Source organism: Meles meles, chromosome 3, assembly GCF_922984935.1.
Source record: "Meles meles chromosome 3, mMelMel3.1 paternal haplotype, whole genome shotgun sequence".
Lineage (NCBI taxonomy): Eukaryota > Metazoa > Chordata > Mammalia > Carnivora > Mustelidae > Meles > Meles meles.
The window spans coordinates 93,030,827-93,053,283 of record NC_060068.1 but is presented as its reverse complement, the minus strand read 5'-3'; the positions used below and the strand labels follow the sequence as shown (position 1 = coordinate 93,053,283).

The following is a 22,457-nucleotide window of genomic DNA, read 5'->3' as shown; positions in this document are numbered from 1 at the left end:
AATGAGAGGAAGAGTGAGAGTCAACTGCTCTCCAATACCCTGCCTTTCAGACAAACCAGAATTGGCAATAACAGATTCAGTCCAGGTAGGAAGAGGAATCAGGCAGGAGCCCCATTAGGGGAGGGAGATGGTACCCAGAGGTGGGTCATGTGGATTGATGAATCCTAGAGAACACAATAATCGAAAACATGGGGAAAGTACTATACAATACATAATAATACACATCCATGAAAGGTACAGATAAGCCTATAAAATGAAGAGAAACAAGTGGTCCCAAAGAAAATTGTGAATAAGAAAATTAACCAATAGTAAGATTAAATAACTTCATCCTGCTTTTCTGTTTATGGGTACAATTCATTTATTCAGCCTTATCCATTGGAATGCAGTGTTCCATAGAAATAAACATTTTAGATAACAGAAATGCTTATCTGTAGGTATAATTACTTTAAAAAGTACTTCTGAAAAAAAAAAGAAAGAAAACATCTTTTGAAAGATTATAATCATCTTATACCCTGCATTTGCCTGGATGATTTGGGGATATTACTGAGAGCAGTGCACTCTGTGATTACCAGAGCTAGAGCTATGACCTTTGCCCTACACTAAAAAATTCCAAATTGCCAAGCATTTCAAATATCGGCGTCTGCTTTTAATAGACTCCCTGTCTCCCCCCATCAGCTGGGGAGCCACCACACTTGGCTTCTTACCAGCATTCCCATTTCTTTAAGATCATACTTTTTCTCATTTGATGTTCTTAATCTGCTATGAGACAGGCAATAAAATAACCAAGGATGTTGGAAAATTTAAAATAATAGTAAACACTCTACAATTAAACACGAGAGGCTCTCCCTATGGATCAAATACAGATTTACTCAATAGACTTCAGGACACAGTTTTTTCCTGCTTGGGGATGATTTCTCTGCTTTCTTACTGATTTCCAATAGCGTTTTATGTACCGAAACTTCATGATAAATGTCTTCTGAGTTAGCAGGCTGTTCCTGTATCTACACAACCTTCTTCATTCGGTTTTAATAAAATGGTTATTATTAAGGTATCTCAGTTTTGTTTAACAAGTTAAAAACTAATACAATGTTGAGACAAGATTTGCATTTATTCCATGTTTGCAAAAGACATCTCTAATTGAAAATGAAATACATAATTTGGTTATTTTTTTTCTGCCTTTTTTTTTTAAGAGTTTATTTATTTATTTGACAGACAGAGATCACAAGTAGGCAGAGAGGCAGGCAGAGAGAAGAGGAAGCAGGGTCCCTGCTGAGCAGAGAGCCCAATGAGGGACTCGATCCCAGGACCCTGGGATCATGACCTGAGCCGAAGGCAGAGGCTTTAACCCACTGAGCCACCCAGGCGCCCTATAATTTGGTTATTTTAACCAGAGAAAAGATTTTCCAAAGAAAAGTGCAGTTACATTCCTGGGCTAGTAAACATATTGATTTAATGCATAATGTATATAAAATATATTTGTAATACAAGATAGTACTGCTAAATAGCATTACTTAATTTTTAGGTAAGATAACTTTGGTATGAAAGATTCCAGAAGCAACAACTTATACTATTATTTCCCCCCACTATTTATCTGGAGAGGAAAAATATAGCGTAGTTCAATATTGTCTCAGTGTGAGTCTCTCCAGCTACTGCCCTTCCAAACAATAGGCCAGCATCTGCAAACAGAAATGGCAGGTAACACAAGATAAGAACAATGACTGCCCTATAAAAGGCGTCGTGGCGAATACTTACAAATGTATTTCTAGGTAAACAAAGAAAGACTTTTCTTCCTAGTGAGTTTTGCATGAGATACTTAAATAACTTCCTCGGATTCTCCTCCTGGTGGGAGAGAAGAGAGGCAAGAGAGAAAGTCTAGTTCTTCTGCCTTCAGTTACCATTATGAGTTTTAACTACCTGATTTGTGAAATATCTCACAAGTACGAGGCCACCTTGGTTAGAAGTCTCGAGTTCTACAAATGAGCCTGTTCACTTAACCTACAATGATTATCAAGGAATAGAAATGAAGAAATTTCCAGAATCTCAAACAAAGCATTTCCCAACCCAGTTTCCCTGAGACTGATTTGGGCACCACAATCTACCCATGTTTCTAGGTTTGGAACCTTGACTCCAACTTTCCCTCATCCAGACCTTCTTCACTTTTCCTGCACTGTCTCTGCCCTTCTCAGTCCACCAAGGCTTTGTGCAGCTTCAAGGGCTCAACCTCCTCCATTGTACACCCTACTTTTCTCTCCACTGACAGTGTAACAAGCCAGCAGTCTGAATTGCCCAACTCAGAACACTCTGACCAGGTCTTTCCTCTTTTCAGAACCCTCTAGTAATATATAATGGAGTTTTGAACCAATTCAAACCAATTGAATTGAATTCCTGATCATAGACTAACTGGACCCCACCCACCCTTGACCCTCCCCTCTTACTCTGATTCCTGATCAAATACCCTCTCAGCCAAGCAGATGTTCTTGTTGTTCCCCAAATTCTCTCTGATATACCTTCACAATAATTGAAACAGATATAAATTATTCAGAGATTCTCAGGATTTTGCCCTTTTTTCTTTATAAATTATCATGTACCTTTAAGAGCATAAAAATTATTTTTTTATTGCAAGGTATAATAATTGTAGTAACTTTTTTTAAGGCCTTATCTTTGGAAGACATAATGGAATATTTACAGATGAAATAAGATTAACCATGAGCCTGGGTGATGTGTTCATCCAGTTCATTATATTATTCTCTCTACTATTATATTGGAAATTTCCTTAATATGAGTTTTCTTTAAAGGAAGAAATAAAACGTCCATGTTGCAAATGCTTGTAAAAAAAATTTTTTTAAGTATACTAAGTGACTCTTATTCTTTACTTAAATAGTTGTCAATTCTTTTCCCTCAAGAAAAACTTCAACATTTTAAAAATGACTTTAGAGGCTGCAGAGCAATTTACCAAAATGTTAGCAATGGTAATTTCTGGTTGGTAGGATTCTGGGTGTGGTCTTTTTATGTTACAAGTTTTGTTGTTGTTGTTGTTATTTTTTGTTAGTTTTCCAATCCAATACTATTATCATAGTCAAAAAATAATCTGATTTTTCTGATTATATGAAAGTATGATTTTTTACAGTAGGCACAGAAAATGTGTCCATATCATATTTCTCTATACTTTCTTTTATGTTTGCCGTGAAAAATATTAATTAAAAAACATGAACATAAACTCCAGTTATCTACAAAATGGCCTGTAGTTTGATAGCAGGATGGAAAGGGTGAATTTTGATCGTCATTGGGGAAGTGTGTGCTAGAGAAGATAATTCTGGAATCATAAAAAGATTGGTAAGATTATGGATTCATTTTGGCAGGACAGTCTTATTGACTAATATAACTGAGGACTCATAATGGACCCTCTAAGAGCAAATGGTCTAGAGGAGTCAGGCATTTCTGGGAATGTGATATATAATATCATATACAATTTTCATTTTAAGCTTGGTTTGGGCAGGGTTCATGCCTGAATACTGATATATAGCTATAGTTTTGTTCTCTCTCATGCTTTTTTGGTTTTGTTGTTGTTTTGTTTTGTTTTTAGATGAAGAGGGAGATAGAAGAGATAACAAGTTTCTCTCTATCCTTGAATAAGAAAAATTAGTTCCTGTGTTTTTTAGTCTTTTGGCCCCAACATCATTCTCTCCTTCTCCTTCCCCACATCATTTTGTGCAGACCAAGCTGCCCATTCTTTTTTTTTTTTCAAGATTTTATTTATTTATTTGACAGACAGATCACAAGTAGGCAGAGAGGCAGGCAGAGGGCAGGGGGTGGGGTGGGGAAGCAGGTTCCCTGCTGAGCAGAGAGCCAGATGCGGGACTTGATCCCAGGACCCTGAAATCATGACCTGAGCCGAAGGCCTCGGCTTAACCCACTGAGCCACCCAGGCGCCCTAGCTGCCCATTCTTTATGTGAGACCTAGTTGAGAGACTCTCAAAGACCTTGCTCAGAATCACAACTGAGACTGAGAATCAGTAACAGAAACTGCAAGGTCCTTGGGGGAAGGGACCATATCTCCATTCATTTATTCAATAAATATCAAACAACCTACTATGTGCCAAGCACCCTTCTCCACACTGAGGATACAGCAAGATGTCTACTCTTATGCAGTCTATTTGTAGGAGAAGATACACAAGTAAACAAACACAAACATAAATAAGACAAGTAGTGGCAAAAGTTCAGAAGAAAATGAAACACAACACAGTGAGAGGACAGGGTCACCCACGGCAGAGGGCTGCAACAGTACAGGGGAAGTCAGAAAGAGCTAGAACATTTGAGAAGATCTGGAGGGAACGTGGTCTTGGAGAGGACAATAAGGGCAAAGATCTAGAGCCAGGAACAAAGTTACTAAGTCAGAGGAACAGAAAGCAGAGCACAAGGAAGAGAGTAATGTTGGATGCCTCAGGGACATGGAAAAACACAGGATCTTAAGGCCTCAGTTAAAGAGCAGGGGTTTTATTCTAGGTCCATCTGGGGAAGCCACCAAAGGTTTTTGTTGTTGTTGCAGATTATTTATTTTCCTTTTCTAAACTTACGGTAAAATACTCGTAACATAAAATTTACCATCCTAACCATTTTTAAGTGTATTGTTCGGCAGTATTTGATATATTCATATCATTGTGCAAACATAGCCACCATCTATCTCTCGAAGTCCACATCTTACTCTCATCAGAGGCTTTTCAGCCAAGTAGTGACAGGATCTTTTAAGCAAAGGAGTGACAGGACTTATGTTTTTAAAAATTAATTTGGTTGCTCAGTAAAGAATTGACTGTAGTGAGACAGAACGCTTAGGAGTTTACTGAAGTAGAGAGATTCAGGATAGGCTTTGTGGACGTAACTGACACAATTGCTGCAAATTTGGATGTGGGCGTAAGATAAGAAATGAGACAGAAATGAGGAGAGTGACTTCTATATTTTTACATCTCCAGGGTCCAGCCCATAGCAAAGAGGCAATGTTTAGTTCAAAAATAAGTAGAGGGCTTTATTCCCAGAGAGTAAGGACAACGGAAATGAAAACTATCATGCATGCAGGAAATGATATCTTCCTTCGAGAGTCCAACTATTTGTACTAATTGCATCCTTGTAACATGAATAAAGCCTACAGAGTTGGGTCACATCGACATTATATGCTTAATTCCACATTCACATTAAAGGCAAATCCTTTTCATGTACACAGTTAAATTTTGTTAAGCATTTTACTTATGAAATATATTATTTCATGTCTTTCCTAAATTGATAACTTTTATCCTTTGAGACTCAAGTGCTATAAGGCCATCTTTCTGATCACTTGTATATATAAATCTGATGTTTTGGACAGGTATGGACCCTCTGAAGTCCATCCATAGGTCAGCCTTAGATTAAAAAGCCCTGCTCTACCTCATGTGAGGTATTATTGTCTATCATTATGAGAATCTAGACATTTTTAGATGGTTTAATCATCTTTCCTAACATAATGTATTTTTCTTCCTTTACATTTCATTTACACTTTACACGTCCTTTACAAGTCATAGTTCAGGGCTGGGTTTTATAATACATGGGCCTGAGGACATCCCTGTGTTGCTTTGAGCTTCAGGTTTTCCACATGTAACACAAAGAGAAACATGACACTTGCCCCATTCATATTCTACAGTAAGATACACGGAGTAATCAATATTGTTATTTGTAGACAAAGATGGGGTGGGATGATTCAGGTGCTTCAAAATTCAGTAGTAAAGTTGTGTTCAGAGTAAGGCTAACAAAGGAAAAATAATAAGGAGGTTAGAAAAGCAATGGACTCTGATAAGGAGAATTTGTTTCTGGCCCCAATATGACCAACAGGGCTGTGGTCTTGGCTAAATGACTTGGCTTTACTGGATGTCAGGTTCCTCACCTGTCATGGAGGAGGTTGACCTAAATGATCACAGAGGTCCTTTCCAAGTCAAAACACTTTAACATGTTAATAATAATCCACATGCTCATGTCCTAGCAAAGGCTCTACCTCTTCACCCCTTAGGTACAAGGACAATGATGAGGCATAACCTGGTGGGAGTGAAGCAGGAAATGGGAACAATATAACCTTCCCAGTAGGGCTCCTATGAAGATTAAATGAGATAAGGCATATGTAAAATTCATTCTAATGCCTGGCATATAGCAAGTATTCAATAAATGCTATTACTCTAAAAATGTACTTTTATTTTTTCTATTTTACAAGTTTGGTCTTTTTTCACTAACTTGTAATTCTTCAGAAAATAATTTTTATACCTCTAAAATTAGTATCTGAATCTAGAATAAGTTACACCCTGTCTAGTTTAACTTGTCCAGCTTAGTGACACTCAGAAATTTATTAAGTTTAATAGACTCTATCTAATACTATACTATGGACTTTTTTTTTTTTTCAATTTTTGCTTTCAATTTTTACAGAAGTCACTTAAAGGAGACAGAAATCAACCCTAGGATCTACATACTGTTACAAATTAGTAAAATAAACTTGAATGTTATATGGTCGCTGAAAGCCTACTTTAAAATAAGAAATATGGGTTATGTGCCATTAGCATGATATGGTAAGCAAAGAAAAAAAGTCTCCATGTGCCCTGCTTTTCATACTCCCAATGCCAAAGTTGTCCTTTGTTAATGTAGGCCCTCAGAGTAACAAGAGACGCAAAGGTTGTGACTATTCACTACACTATGGCATCAACTATTAGAGTCCGACTAACAGCAGCAGCAATTTTGACTGGTTCTAGCTGGTTAATCAAAAAAAATTGTTTGGGGCCCGAGCATCTGATTCTTGGTTTCAGCTCACGTCATGATCTCAGTGTTGTGGGAAGAACCCTATGTCAGGCTCCATGCTCAGCAGGGAGTCTGCTTAGGATTCTCTCTCCCTTTCCCTTTACTCTTTCCCACTAGGCATGCACTCTCTCTCTCAAATAAATCAATCTTTAGTTAAAAAAAAAATCTTTGAAGAATCAAAAAATTGTGTATACCCATAAATGTTTACTTTACCTTAAGATACATAAATATGCATTAATTCCCCAATTTCCCAAAGTAATTATATTTTTCCGAAGAATTCCTCCCCTCAATTTTTCTTACAGAAACCACAGTCAGAATTTATCTTCTACAATTTCCAGTTTTAACTTTCTAAGTGGACTAAAAACTAAAAAACAAAGACAAAACAATAAACTTGTAAAGCAAGGTCACTATATTTTCTTTCTAATGGTTATAATTTTCTCTCTAATCTTTTACAGTTTTCCTGTCCACTTTTTTGTCACTCACTTTTATGGACTCTTTCTAAAGAATTCAATATTCCTTTCACAGAAACAATACTCTTTCCTCTTGCACTTGCATCTCATAGACTGACACAACCATCACTGGTATTTTAATGATCTCATCACAATAACAAGTGTAACTGGCACCAACAGGTTTATGATAAATACAATAGACTGCTGCTGAGCCAGTAACCCAGCAGCTGAATCAGGGAACAAGCTACCAGTAGCCCGTGTTCACCAGACCTGGCCACACTCAGACTGCAGGAGGGGAAATGAAGAGTATAGGCTCAGCTCACTGGGTCAACCTGTCAGATGTCAAGAGAACTGTTTTTCATTAGGATAAACCATAAGCCATATGCAATTGACAACATCTTACTGTCTTTTACTTAGAGAAATGGCAAGTGCCTATGCCCAACCTAGAATTTTTTAAGAAACATGAGCTACATTCAATGTTAAGTATTATCTACTACCTATTTATTTTTCTCCCTTTGAACAATGAATAGTACTTCCTGCAACATTATTTTTTAAAATTCCATTCTCCATTTACACAGGAACTCACTCTGAACTACTGAATAATCGGTATCTGGACTCTGATTTCCTAGGAATGTCACTTCTACCTCCTTCCTTTAATTTCCTTCAAGTTAACGTCACATCTGTTAGAATTTCAGAGGCTGAAGGTATAAGCAGGTGCCTTCTGGTTAAGTGAAGGAAAAACAGCAGAGGAATTAAAATGTGAGGTCAGGGGCGCCTGGGTGGCTCAGTGGATTAAGCCGCTGCCTTCGGCTCAGGTCATGGTCTCGGGGTCCTGGGATCGAGCCCCGCATCCGCAGGGAGCCTGCTTCCTCCTCTCTCTCTGCCTGCCTCTCTGCCCACTTGTGATCTCTCTCTCTGTCAAATAAATAAATAAAATCTTTAAAAAAAAAAGTGAGGTCAATACTAGTTTGTTTATTTGCTTGCTTCTGAGATGCAAATCTTTTTAACCCACAGAAGCCAACACAGCACTGTCTGCTCTGAGAAGTCAGGAAAAAGATAAGAAGGGGAGTGGGCAGATGACTTATCCTGGACAGACACAGGATAAGTCATCCTTAAATATGAGCACCCTTTACTGTCCTTATTCTGTCTCTGTTCTATCATTTGATTGTAATAAACAAACAAGTACATCACAAATGTGCTATTAAGACAAAACCCAGAAATTTGGGACAAGAAAGAGAAGCGGCTATATTTACATGAGGAACTACTAGCCAAACCCTTTTTTTCTAGTTCTCCCATTTCTACCACTGACCCTAAAAAAATCTAAATCAGGATTATCTTTAGGGTTGCCCTTATGCCCTCACCAAACTACCATCTGATATCAGAACTCCAATGGGTCCTACACCCTCTCAAATATCAACCCACAGTGTTAGTATGCAGAGTGGGAAGCGCCTAAACATTGTAGTTTCACCTGGGTTTAGATCCTGACCACATACTTCCAACAGTGTGTCCTGAGCACCCTGTCTGCTTTCTTCACCTGAGCACCTTTCTTCACTCTTCTGCACCCACGTGTACTACGAGAATCATGGTACAGACCTTGCCAGCCTCTTCGGATTCGTGAGAAAACGCATGTAAAATGCCTCGTTGCCAGTATCAATGAGACCTAAAAGATGCCAAATTTTTCAGCAATAGAAGACTGAAAACTTAAAGGCAAGCTTGAGCATTTCATAAACATGTGGCACAAGAACGGTCATAAAAGCTTATTTTCTGTTCCAAAATTGTTATGCCAACAGAGCATAATCAAGATATCGAACGTAAACACTAAAGTGGTTGTCCTTTCCAAAGAGAAACTGGCTATCAGGTAGAGAAGAGAGATAGAGAGCGCCTCCACCTGGAAGAGGAGAGGTTTCAGAAAAGTGAAGATACAAATGTCAGAGGGGTGCTTTTAAAATTCAAATGTGAAGAGGCACCTGGGTAGCTCCGTTGTTAAGTAGCTTCCTTAGGCTCAGGTCCTGATCCCAGCGTTCTGGGATTGAGCCCTGCATCAGAGGGAAGCCTGCTTCTCCCTCACCCACTCCCGCTGCTTTTGTTCCCTTTCTTGCTGTGTCTCTGTTAAATAAATAAAGTCTTTAAAAAATAAAAATTAAAAAAAAATCAATGTGAACGGGCCTTTCACTTTCTTGCCTGTCTTCAATGGCTGCCCACAGATTTTAGGAGGAAATCCAAATCCTTCAGGTCACAGGGGCTCTCAGCAAACTGCAGGCCTCCTCTGCACTTGTTCCACACTGCTTCTACTCTTCCCAAGGCATCTGCCTTCTCTCAGCCTCAATCTGATTTCCTGCCCTCCCCTCATTTCTCTGCTGCCCTAACTCCCACTCTTTTTTTCTGGCTCAGGAGGACAATGGCGTCCGCCTTCTTCCACTTGGCTTCCCCAATACTCTGTGCTGCTCATAGTTGATCACACTGCACTGTAATTGTTTACCTCCCTGACACCCTGCCCTGGCTTTAGCATTGTGCTGATCATTTTCCTTGACACAAGATGGGCACCCATTTAAATGTTTGTGGAGGGGGTCGTGAGGCAAAGGGGCAACGTGAGGAAAACAGCAGCGTCTACTCGTGGAGAATAACTACCATGACTTCTAGTGCTTTGACGAAACCTCAGATGCGAGGCCTTCTGGCCAAGCGTCTGCAATTTCATGTTGTTGGTGCCTTCGTTGTATCCCTGGGGGTTGCAGCTTTCTATAAGTTTGCTGTGGCCGAACCAAGAAAGAAGGCATAGGCAGAATTCTACAGAAATTATGATTCCATGAAAGATTTTGAGGAGATGAGGAGGGCTGGTATCTTTCAGAGTGCAAAGTGATTTTGGAATGTAAAGAATTTCTTTGGGTTGAGTTTAACTGAAGTTTGTCACTGACCTGTGTTCCTGAACTATGAAGCACGAATATTGGGGTTATGGAATAGTTTGTCTTGATAATAAACAACTAACAAATAAAAAATAAAAATAAAAAAATAAATGTTTGTGGAATATGTACTTCTGAAACTCCCTAATTTTGGCTAGATTTAGCTCTCTTACCTATATCAGAGAGGATGAAGAAGCTAGGCTGCTGTGTTCCAAGCCTGTGAGGCTGTTTAAGATGGATGAAAATGTGTATTTCACATGGCAGACCTATATGTTATATGTGGTATGGTAACTTTATTCATCTGAGTAGTAGCCTGTTTAGAAGTGTCTATGATGATGCGACTACTTCTATCATTAACCAAACAATAATTTTACTTCCCAATGTAGTAATATGTGCTTTCAATACATTTAAATAAGGAATAACTGCAAATCTCAATTTTTTAGAAGATGAGACTTATAAAATGCTAAATTTGCATTCATTTTCAACTTCTTCATAACCTGTGAATGGTCCAAATTGGATGAGTGACAGAAACACATCTAAGATATACTCTCTCAAAATGTATTTTTGGCAGGCTTCTTTCCATGCTACATGATGTGTTAGATTAAAATTCAAGATTAGTTCTCAATTTAACATGTAAATATACATACAAAGTCTCCAAAATTCTTTGTTTGGTAAATAGCATTCTTCCATATCTTAAAACTGATGTTTGCATACATAGGACACCAAGGAGAATAACTAAACAAATTAGGAAAAGTCCTATTTCTTCCACTTAATTACAAATTATTTGAGGACAGGGATTTTCTTTTACATACATTCCAATGTCTGACATAAACAAACCCTGATTCATAAAGTGATGTAACTGCAAAGGTAAGTATTACTGTAACAGGTTTTTCATAATTGTTGCTGATACACCTGTTCAACAGTAGAGGATTAGTTTACAAAATCACATTTACAACTGCTGGGATATAACACAAACAGTGGGAGTTTTAGAAATGAGATTTGGAAATCAGACGGAAACATTAGCTAATAGTTAGAAAAAATGGAGACAAAGGCAAAACTGCAGAACATCCACTGTGGTAGAATTACACTCAGTGAGTCAAAACTCTCTTTGGTTCCTTAGTCTCACTTTAGGTACCTCTTTGGTTTCCTTTTCTCTTCACTTCAAACCTCTGCAAACCTCCTGACACTTCCCCTTGGGACTAGGCCAGGCTCACATGACCTTTACAGAGCTTTTGGGAAAAGGTTTATATTAGGCATGTCTGTAGTCTCATCCAACTATCATCACATCTCCTGCCAAAAGAAGACATTCTAGTGCAAAATATGTCTACTGGGGTCATCTCTTCATTTATGTTTTATGGATTTTAATGTATGTGTTATATTTTGCAACAAAAGATGGCTTCTTTTGGTAAGTTACTATGGTTGGTTTCATGTCTTGTTTTGCTAAGGTAAGATTAGGATTCATAATTATCCACCGTTATGGTCCTACAGCTACATAACTAACTGTAATGCTTAGCCAGGATAACTGGATTCCTCTCTGCAGCAACGAAGCCAGCAGAGGCTTTTCTCCTCTTCCACAATGTCTGCCAGCTCCTCCATGTCTACCAATGTTAACTCCCTAACACCTTTAAAACCTCGCTTAAAATTTCCAAAAAAGTTTCTACCATCATCAAGCGCACCTGTGCACTACCTTAATTCATATAGCATCATATCCTGCAAACATTTACCAAGCGACTACTACATGTAAAGCCTGAAGATGTAATGTCCTTCACTGTTTACAATATTTCCGTGGACATGGAACATTTACAAGTGAAGATATCCAAAGGAGAAAGTGACAAATGATAGGTGATAAATGAGTGTTCAGAGGTAGGGAACAGGGAGACGGGAAGAAGGATCAGGGAGAGGTAAGGCTCAATGAAAGCTGGAAGAAGAGACAAGGTAGAAGTTGAAGAGATACCATGATTCCGAGAGAGGTGACAGGAGACAGGACAGTTGAGTTTTGCACCTGAGTGACTAGGGCAATGACGGGCCTCTGGACATAAATGATGTTAGCTAGAAATGCTTTGAGGCCAAAGAGGGCAAGTCCACAAGGAATATTACAATATAAACTGACAGATGGTACTCTAAAACCGAGTAAGACACAGGAAAAGCACAGAATCTTAAGTCACATAACTAGAGGAGATCTCTAAAAATAATTAACGATAAATAAATAAAAATTAGAAAGAACCTAAACTAATACAAAACCACACAAGCGGGATCTGAGAATGGGAACCTCGTCAGTGATGCTTCAAAGTGCTCAGGTCAGGACTGGGGGAAATAAGGAGGAAGCAAGGAATGCTAGGTGAGGCAGCATGTACAAGGTTGGGCTGGAGACCTGAGTTGGAATCCCCTCCTGCTACTTGTGTGATCTGGGGCAAGTTAGGAGATATCACAATCCTTCAACCTCACAGGATCGCTACGTGGATTAGGAGTTACTGTAAGTTCTTAGAACAGTGCCCATTCCATAAACACTAAATAAATGCCTGCCGTTGAGAGGAAAAGATTTTTCTAGTCCTCGGTGACCTTGGGGAGAACAATTTCTGGCCAGTAGTAGGAGCAGAAACTACAAAGTAAGGGAATTAGTAAGGAACTGAGCAGTAAGAAGGCAGAGGCAATCACAGAGTATGGACGATTCTTTCACAGCCGTTGAACCATAAATGGGAAGCTGTGAAACAAAAAGTAACCTGCGAGTACCGGGTTAAGTAAAAACGCTTTCTGAGGGGATAAGCTCTGCAAGAGGGGAAAGGCTTGGCTCGCCAAAACTATTCTTCAGTCGGCGTGGGACGTGTTTCCGCAGCCCCACAGGGAGCTGGACCGGGGAGGGACCCGATCCTTCCTGTCCCGGATCCCCAGGGAGCTCGAAGGAGCGCTCGCTGCGCATCCGGTAAGTTTGAATCAGCGCTGACTGATTAGGGGGGGAAGGCCAGTTTCCTAACCAACGACAGCCTGGAAGATGAAACAGGCGTTCCCATCTCCATCTCCAGCACGACCCATTCTACGGCTCCGTCCTCTTCACCCTCCTCAGCCAGGGGCAGTCGCCGGAACTCAGTGTATGTAGCTCAGGGAGCCGAAGAGGCAGCGCCACGCGGCGAGAGCAGCCCCCCAAGTTCATTCCGGCCTCGAGGACACAAAAGCGCCCCAGAGGGGAAGGAAACGGAAAGAAAGGCACTCGGGAAATTGGGGGAGTTGCCGAGGGGGGTGGGTGGTGGCTAGCGAAGTCAGATCCCGGAGCTGGGAAAGTGACCTCGGTGGCCAAGGTCGAGCAGGTCCTTCTCCCAGTCCCACCAGCGAGCCCTCCCGCCCGGAGGAGCAGGGCCCCCACCCCGCCGGAGCGCTCCGGGTGGCTGAAAGCCCCGAGGCGGCCCGGGAGCACCGGCCCTTGGGGAGGCAGGGGCGGCGGGGGGCTCCCAGGGAGCGCACAGGTGAGCGCGGCGTCCCGCCCTCTCGCGGGAAGGGCCTTCGCCCTCCGCACCCACAGGCCGTGGTGCGAGAACTTCCGAAGCGCCTCACCACAGCTCACGGAGGGCCTGGCCCGGCTCCCCGGTCTCCCGCACCCGGATCCCGCTGCCCGCGCGCCGTACCCAGGTCCCTCCATCTGACCGCTCCGGACCCCTGCCGACCGAGGTCTCGCTCCCTTCCCCCATCGCTTCTCTGCGCCCCGGAAAAGTTTGGCCCCAGCTCACTGGCTTGGAGTCCCGCACTCACCCGCGAGGAGCGGAGCCGAAGCGGCCGACACGCGGGAGCAGAGGGCGGCGGCGGGCGGCGGCGCGAGCGCAGAGCTCCTCACAGCGGCCCCTGCTGCCCCTGCCGCGGACTGAGCTGTAAAAGGGGAGGAGGCCGCCGCCGTGTCACCTGCCCGCTCTCCCACCCCGCCGCGTGACGCCGCGCAGCACCGCCCCCGCCCGCCGCCAGGTACCCGCGAGGGGCGGGAGGGAGGAGCCAGCAGCTCTCCCCGGAGCGAGCGCCCCACCTCCAAGCGCCTCCGCGCCCCGACCCCTGGAGCGTGACCCGCTCGGAGGGACTGTGGGCCACTTGGGAATCTGGGTTCTGACCTTTGGGCTGTTACATTTCTTTTTGGTCACCCTGACCATCACCTGAGGTTATATGGAGGCGTAACGTAAATAGTGAGAAAGTTGTCGTCATGCATGACTCAGGAATGAATTGTAGAAAAATGCGAAACGAGGAAAACCTGGCCGAAGTGAGGCTGGAGTGGAGAGGGGGAAAAGGGGGCGCGGGGGGGGGGGGGTAGTCCCTGCTTCTGATAAAGCTTTTCGGAGGGTTAACATATCTAAAATGGAGGCCAGACCCAACCAAGGAGAGAAGCCCAATTTGGGTCAGCTCCATCCCTGCTTAGTAAGAAACTGGACAAAATTTTCTGCAAATACTGGCAGGGAGCGGGGTGGGGGTTAGAACAGTGAAAACAAATGTAAAATCTAAGTTAACTTTTTTCGTTAGTCACACTAGATGCTGCAGAGAACAAAGTTTAACGAACTGATTTCTCTTTATCTGCTACTGTGAGCTTGGGGAGTGGAGCGAGGATGAATGTCAGGTATGTGCATCCATTATTTTTTAACTTACCTGGCCTTGTGTCTAGTCATGATCCTCTTAACCTCTGTTAAATTTTGGGATCATGGCAACAATAGCTGAGAAGCAAAATAGGAGTCTGAAGAAGTTAGTGCTTAGGAAGCAAAACCAAGAACTGGGATTATCTTTTAAAAACTTGAAAAAATAACAAGGCAGTTTGCAGTCCTGACCCAGGCTCCTCACAAGCGTAGCCTCTGGGTTTGTGCTCTAAGTTTCAAGCAGGGAATCCTGACAAAGGATCCAGACAACCAGGTGTGGTGGATAGGAAGAACTTCCTGTGGGCCAGAAGAGTATTTTCTGCACATACACAGTTTGCTTCCTCACCTGACCCTATTGCATTGAACAAGAGGCTTTAAATGTTTTGTGTATGATGTTGAGAGCCTACATAGTAGCTATTGAAAGGAATGCAAAACACATGAAAGCTCAAGTTTAAGAGAATGCTGAAGTCAAGGAAACTGAAGATTTCCCCCTCCTTTTAGGTAAACTCTGCTTTCATAATAAAAACATTTTAAAAGGGGCACCAAGGTGGCTCAGTGGGGTAAAGCCTCTGCCTTTGGCTCTTGTCATGGTCCCAGGGTCCCGGGGTTCCAGGGTCCTGGGATCGAGCCCTGTGTGTTGCTCTCTGTTTGGCCGGGAGCCTGCTTCCCTTCCTCTGTCTCTGCCTGCCTCTCTGCCTACTTGTGATCTGTCAAATAAATAAATAAAATCTTTAATAAATAAATAAATAAATAAATAGTTTAGTAGATTTGGAAGATCCTTTGTGAATTGGAGACATTTACTTAATTGTATTTCCCTTTGAGTCTATCTCTCTAATCCATCTCTAAATATCTACATATACTGATGAAATTTCAAATATGTAGAATGTCAGATGGCTTCTTTCATTTAATAAATGTTTATTAAGTACTGCTATATTCCAAGCCCTTAAGATTCAACAGACAAGAAAACAGATGAAAAAAAAAACCTCTCTTCCTCTTGAATGAACAGTCATTCTAATTGGAGACCATAGATGAATAAATAAAATATGTGGTGTTTATGTTGTGGTAACTGCTATGAAGAAATTAAAGAGAGGAAAGGGGATAGGGAAGTTGGAGATAGGGAGGTGCAATGTTAAAGTGGCTAGGGAAGACCTCAATGGAGGGAGGCATTTGGGCCAAAATATTAAGGTGAGGTGGCAAACCTATGTGTCCAACTGGGTTACAGCATTCTAGTTGGTGGAATATCAAGGCTAAAGGCCCTTCGACATGAGTGTGCCTGGGATAATCATGTTCACAGAACAGCAAGGAAGCCAGAGTGGTTGCACTGGGGTTAAGTGAAGACATTAGTAATTGATGAGATCAAAGAGTTAAGGGAAGTATTTTTTAGTAGAGAAGTGACATCATATGACTCAAATTTTAAGAAGAAATGCCCACAGTGGAAGGGTGAGGAGAACGAGTAATTGCTAAACGATAAACCCAGCTTTTATTACAGCAAGGGAAGAAAGTATTTCAAGGTGGAGGAAGTGATAATCTGTGTCAACTTCTGTAAACTGAGGATCAGAAATTGACTATTGATTTAGCAATATGGAAACCGTTGGTAGACCCTGGCAAGAACAGGTTTGGAGGAGTCGAAGGAATAAAAATCTCATTTGAGTGACTTTCAAGAGTAACTGGGAAGACAGAAATTGGAGAAAAGTTGAGACAATTCTATGACTTTTGTAATGTAAAGGAGCAAAGAAATGTGGTTATGGCAGAAAGGGGAATTGGATCTAGAGAAGTTTTGGTGGGTTTTGTTGTTGTTAAGGATAGTGACATTTACAGTATGTTTGTATACTTCAGAAAAAATAAATAAAGAAGCAAAAACTTGTGAGGTTAGAAAGAAGACAACTCTTGTAGTGATGTCCTGGAGTATATGAGAGGGGTGGAATTTGGTACACAAATTTCAGAATTTCACTTTATATCTGAACATGCACATTCATCCTTAGGTAACAGGGGGAAGGCAGAGTTATGGCATGTCTTGGGCTAAGTAGGAGCTTATGTTAACAGATAGTCTTGCCAAGTTCCCCAGAGGCAGACCTGAGACAGACAGTTGTGTAGGAGTTGATTTATTGAGTCCATTAAGGAATCCAAGGGGATCTGGGTGAAACTGACATTGTCCATTATGCAAATACTAGTATTTTCCAAATTTGCCTTTTTAAAAAAGATTCTTTACTAGAGGGAGAGAGAGCATGAGATGGGAGAAGGTCAGAGGGAGAAGCAGACTCACCATGAGCTAGGAGCCCGATGCAGGACTCGATCCGGGGACCCCAGGATCATGACCTGAGCCAAAGGCAGTTGCTTAACCCATTGAGCCACCCAGGTGCCAAATTTGCCCTTTTTTAAAGAAATAAAATGTCATTGTTAAAACTACCTTGGGGCGCCTGGGTGGCTCAGTGGATTAAGCCGCTGCCTTCGGCTCAGGTCATGATCTCAGGGTCCTGGGATCGAGCCCCGCATCGGGCTCTCTGCTCCGTGGGGAGCCTGCTTCCTCCTCTCTCTCTGCCTGCCTCTCTGCCTGCTTGTGATCTCTCTGTCAAATAAATAAATAAAATCTTTTAAAAAAAAAAAAAAAACTACCTTAACTACTCTCTTCTTCTCAAAGGTATCCTGAAGTAGCTATGTATCTTTTCCATGCATGTGTTTCTTATTTTATTACATATATATCTAAGTATATAATTTTACATATGGTTACATTTTATGTAAATACTATCATACTGTGTATTCTTCTGCAAATGTGTTCTCTTGTCACCACTGTTTTTGAGGATTTATTAATGTTGATAAATACAGATCTTGTTCATTCATTTAATTACACTACAGTATTTTATTGTATAAGTAAAACCATTTAACCATTTGCCTGCTAATGAATTTTAACTTCCTATTTTTCCCTTTTGGAGACAATGTTGCAATGAATATATGAGTAAACAGTTGCTTGTACACATGTAGAAAAGTTTCTGGGGTTTACACTCAGAAATGGAATTGCTGGTCATAGAATAGATAATTCTCTTCTAAGGACATTTGGTATTTTTTGCTGCCCCGAATCTGAACCCTCTTCCTTCCTATATTTGAGGACGTTCCTATTAAAAGACTTCATAGGAGGCAGAGCTTACCTCCCATTATAGAAGCTGAAGTGTGTGATACTTCGCCAGCCCCTCCAGCAGCTAGAGCACAGGACTGAGACTAAAGCAGGGCCAAACAGATACCCCCCCCACACACACACACACTCCCTTTCCCCAACTCAGGATGCTGATATTGAATCTAGTGACAGAAGAAATTGTGCTTGCTAGACGCATGGATGGCTCCCCAGACTGGTTCACTGGCATAAATTAGCTCCGGATTGTCAGCAGAGCATTCTTTGTTCTTTTTTCCAAGCCTGTAATCCAGGCTTTGTGGAAGTCTGTAAGCTTCTCAGTATTTTTTCAGTAAATATAAACACCTTTTCTTTTTAAATTAGCCATTTAGTTTCTTTTGCATCCTATTGAGGACCCTGACTGACTTACTTTCCTAAGAGGTGCTAATTTACCCTCCTACCACATTATAGAATAGTTCATATTTCCTCAAATCCTTGTCAACATTCCATGTTCTTAAGTCTTATATTTTTGCCAGTCGGGTGGGTGGGAAGTGGTTTCCCACTGTTGTTTTAATATATATTTTCAGGATTCTTTGTGATACTGAACATTTTTTCATACTTAGCCATTGAGATGTCTTCTCTGAACTGCCTTTTCATGTCAGTTGCTTATTTTTACATAGTTACTTATATTATTCTTGTTAATTTGTGTTAATTTTGTCAGTTATAGGTTTTACAATATCTTTTCTCAATCTAAGGGTTATATTTTAATTTTATGAGGATTTTTGTTGATAAGTTTAAAAATTTTTAATGTAGTTAAATTGATCAATATTTTCCTTATTTTTTTTTTGCATTTTGCCTCTTATACTAGAATTATTTCTTTTTTTTGAAGTCCTAAATATACTCATTTTTGTTTAGGTTTTTTTCTTATTAAATTTAGATATTTAATCAGTCTGGAACTGCTTTAAAATTGTTGTTTTCAAACAGGTAACACATTCACATGACTTTCATATCAAAAAGGCATACAGTGAAAAATCTCCTTCCACCTCCTCTCCCATCCATGATTTTTTTAAAAATAAAAATTTATTTATTTGAGAGAGAGCGAGAGAGCAGGAAAGGGGCAGGGAGAGAGAATCTCAAGGAGACTAAGTGCCGGGCATGGAGCCTGACACAGGACTCAGTCCCTAGGACCGTGAGATCATCACCCAAGCTGAAATCAATAGTCAGCTGCTTAACCAACTGAGCCACCCCAGGTGCCCCTCCATGCCTTTCTGATATACTTCTAGAGATGTAAAAGAAAAATGTTTGAAAAGCTTATTCTTCCTGTTTTTTTTAAACACAAATAATAAGCACCATACATATTGCTGTGTACCTTTTTTTTTTTTACTAAACAATGTATCTTGAGACATACCCATAGAAAACTTGTTTATTCATCTTTTATGTCTATATTGTATGACTCAACCATAATTTACTTAACCAGTTCCCTATCAATAAATGTGTAGGTTATTTGCAGTCTTGTGGTGTTAATACCAATAGTTAACACATGCACTCTTTGCCAGGTACTGTTGTATTGTTTACATAGAGTAACATTTGTACATTTTAAGAGCAGCTTCCCCCACCCCACCCCACCCCCACCAATAAAATCTATGGTAGGATTTTGATTTAAATTGCCTTAAAGTTTAAACATTGATTTAGTGAGAACTGCAGGAAATGGTTACCTCTTCCTTTGGCCTCTCTTGGGTGTTTGCTGGATAAGACCTGGCAACTTCTTTGGCAATATGCCACCTCTCCTTCCCTTCTAACACTCTCCTTTTCGATTACTCTGATCTAACCACACAAATTTCCCTGCTATTCCTTGAACATGGCCAGTGTATTTTTGCCTCAGAGCTTCTGTTTTGTTTCTTCGGCCAGGAATATTTCTTCTCCCAGGTACCCACATGGCTTGCTCAGAGACCTTTTCTCAGAGACCTTTTCTGAACACATTATTTAAAATTACAACATTCCCTGTACCCACCTCCCTGTATTATTTTTCTCCATAGTACTTAGTACCTTCAACATACTACACAAATTTTCTTTATAATGTTTCTTTATAATGTTATTGTCTGTGCCCTATCCTCCCCCATTAAAATGAAAGCTACATGAGAAAGGATTTTTGACTTTTTGTTAGACTGCCAGCCTAGAGTAGTACTTGGGGAATAATAAATAATAGATATACTTTTGTTGAATGCTTAAATGCTATTATATAGATAAGTGTAGTGTGCCAAAGGAGCACTAAAGAGAAACTTCTAATTCAAACTGGGATCTGTCAGGGAAATTTTTTTGGAGAAACTTACTCTTCTTCCAGGACTAGAACCTGATGTAGTCGTTGAGAGCATGAGACAACAGTCCCTTTTTAGTCCTTATCTTAGCTGACCTATCAACATCATTTGACACAGTTGATTACTGTCTTCTTGAAATGCTTCATCACTTGACTTCCAGGGTACCACATTTGACCACCTCTTTTCCTACTTTTCAGGTCTTTCAGCAGGTTCCCTCTCATCCAACCCTTAAATGTTGGGGTGCCTGGGTTTCAGCCCTTCATCCTTTTCTCATCTCTGTACACTCATTCCACAGATGATCTGAACCAGTCTTGGGCTTTAAATGCTGTCTGTCTACTCTTGGTACCCAAATGGGTATCTCTAGCTTGTAACTCTTTGCTGAACTCCAGACCTATATATCTGTGCCTACTGGGCCTCCCCTATCAGATGTCTAGTAAGTATCTCCAATTTAAATGTCCACTATACAGTCCCTGATATTTCCCCCCTTATGTGTTCCCTGTCTCATTTAATAGCAACTTTATTCTTTTGGTTGCCCTGGTCAAAAATCTGGGAGTCATCTTTGATTCATCTCTACCTTTCTGCCAATTCTACCTTCAAAATATATTCAGAACTCCTTTGGGGTATGTGGATGGCTCAGTCGGTTAAGCATCTGACTCTTGCTTTCAACTCAGGTCATGATTCTGGGGTGGTGAGATGGAGCCCCACGTCAGGTTCCACACTGGGCATGAAGCCTGCTTAAAATTCTTTCTCTCCCTCTGTCACTCCATCCCTCCTCCTCCTGTCATAAGTTAAGATGGATATAGTTCTTTACTGTGTCAATACCTAGTAAAGGGTGGGTGAGTGTCTCATCTGAGGATAAACATGTGTTAATACCTGCAACTTCCTCCTATCATGATAAATCCTCTTTTGCCTTTTGCATAAATGTTGCAACATGAAGACATGTAGCAGATCTTTTTCATGATTTTCTATACTCTTATCTACATATATAATCACAAGTAATACACTTAGGACGTAGACCACAGATATTTTGATCCTCAAGCTATGAACATTTTTTTGAATCACTTGCCAACATCAAAAAATGGTACTATTTCACATAAAAATATGTATTTTTCACTTGAGTAATTAGCATTTCTTTTCAGTAGGTCCACATTTGCACATGGTCTAATAGCTGGAGGTCAGTAGTCATGTGGCATAGGCAGTTAGTTGTTTTCCAGGGTCTGTTTTCCTTTTTGTTAACAATAATTGACCTCCTGGTTTTGAGCTGAGCACATGGCCACCTGAAGACCCAGCTTTCTTTTCAGTTGCGTGCGGCCAGGAATTCTGGCCAATAGGATGTTAGTGAAGGTGGTATGTGAACTTAGAAGTGTCCTCAGAGGGAGAGAGCATGCTTTCTTCCTTTTGCTTTTTTTTGTTAGGAGGAATGTGGGTATAATGGCTAGAACTACCATGCTGAATCACAAGGGGGAAGCTACTGAAGGGTGTTATGAGGGCAGTGAGAAAAACAAGGGTCTTATTTCCTAATGACATACTGGTTGAGGACTGCTTTCCTGGACTTTTATCAAGAGAAAAGCATTTGTATTTTATTTAAACTCTGGGCTTTCAGATAAATCTAACCCTGATTCATGAAAGCTGGCTGCCCTTGGGCAGGTGTTCTCAGGTTTATCACAACTGCCACCACTACCTGATGTCTTCCTAACATTGCCCGGGAGTTGCCATTTATCATCACATCACACTGCTTTTCTCTGCACTCAAAGGGAGAAAATGAAGGATTGAGGGAGCTATGTGTTTCAGTAGTTGAAAAGCGATGTCATTGTGGAAGGAGACTATTCTTATATGACAAGGATGACACACCAAATACTAATGCACACTGTATTAAATTTACATGACTTAAGAAGCTATTATGAAAGAAACCACAGTAAAAAAAAGTATGACCAGAATAGCAAAGACATGTTAATGACAAAGTTAACTTGATGAAAAACTTAATGGACTGGAAACAAGGGCTGGAATTACAGTAGTGTAAATGGTGTAAAATGTATTAAGTTAGAAAAAAAATCTTGGCATAAAAAGCTTTTGCCAAGAATGGGTTTATAAAAAGGCTGACTAGAGCAGAAAGATTAAATCATTTGTAGGCTTCCACACGTACCAATGAGAGTACAGATATAAAAGATATAAAATCACCCTATTAGCTTTAGTCGTTTGTGGTGTCTGGAAGGTTTTAAGTGTTTGAATAGCTTTTGAGTATCATACCAGTAATGGGCCCATCAGGAAATTATTTTGTGTTGAATGAAGTG

The 22,457-nt window shown here is 40.7% G+C and overlaps 2 protein-coding genes across 4 annotated transcripts in view; one reads left to right on the top strand and one right to left on the bottom strand.

The window, feature by feature from the left end:
• Positions 1–14,103, bottom strand: part of ELOVL7 (ELOVL fatty acid elongase 7) — a 79,099-nt gene extending 64,996 nt beyond the window's left edge. For 2 of the 3 annotated variants that reach the window (XM_046000712.1, XM_046000710.1), the window contains exon 1: positions 13,892–14,102. The gene's annotated coding sequence lies outside the window, so the exon portion shown is untranslated. Of the gene's footprint in view, positions 1–13,891 lie in introns of all 3 variants that reach the window. The other variant, XM_046000711.1, reaches the window with a different exon arrangement.
• Positions 9,790–13,878, top strand: LOC123939247. Its single transcript, XM_046001150.1, has 3 exons — positions 9,790–10,023; positions 12,915–13,070; positions 13,171–13,878. The coding sequence occupies exons 1-3, from the start codon at positions 9,790–9,792 to the stop codon at positions 13,783–13,785; spliced, it is 1,005 nt and encodes a 334-aa protein (XP_045857106.1). The 3' UTR covers positions 13,786–13,878.
• Positions 14,104–22,457: the final 8,354 nt, after the last annotated feature.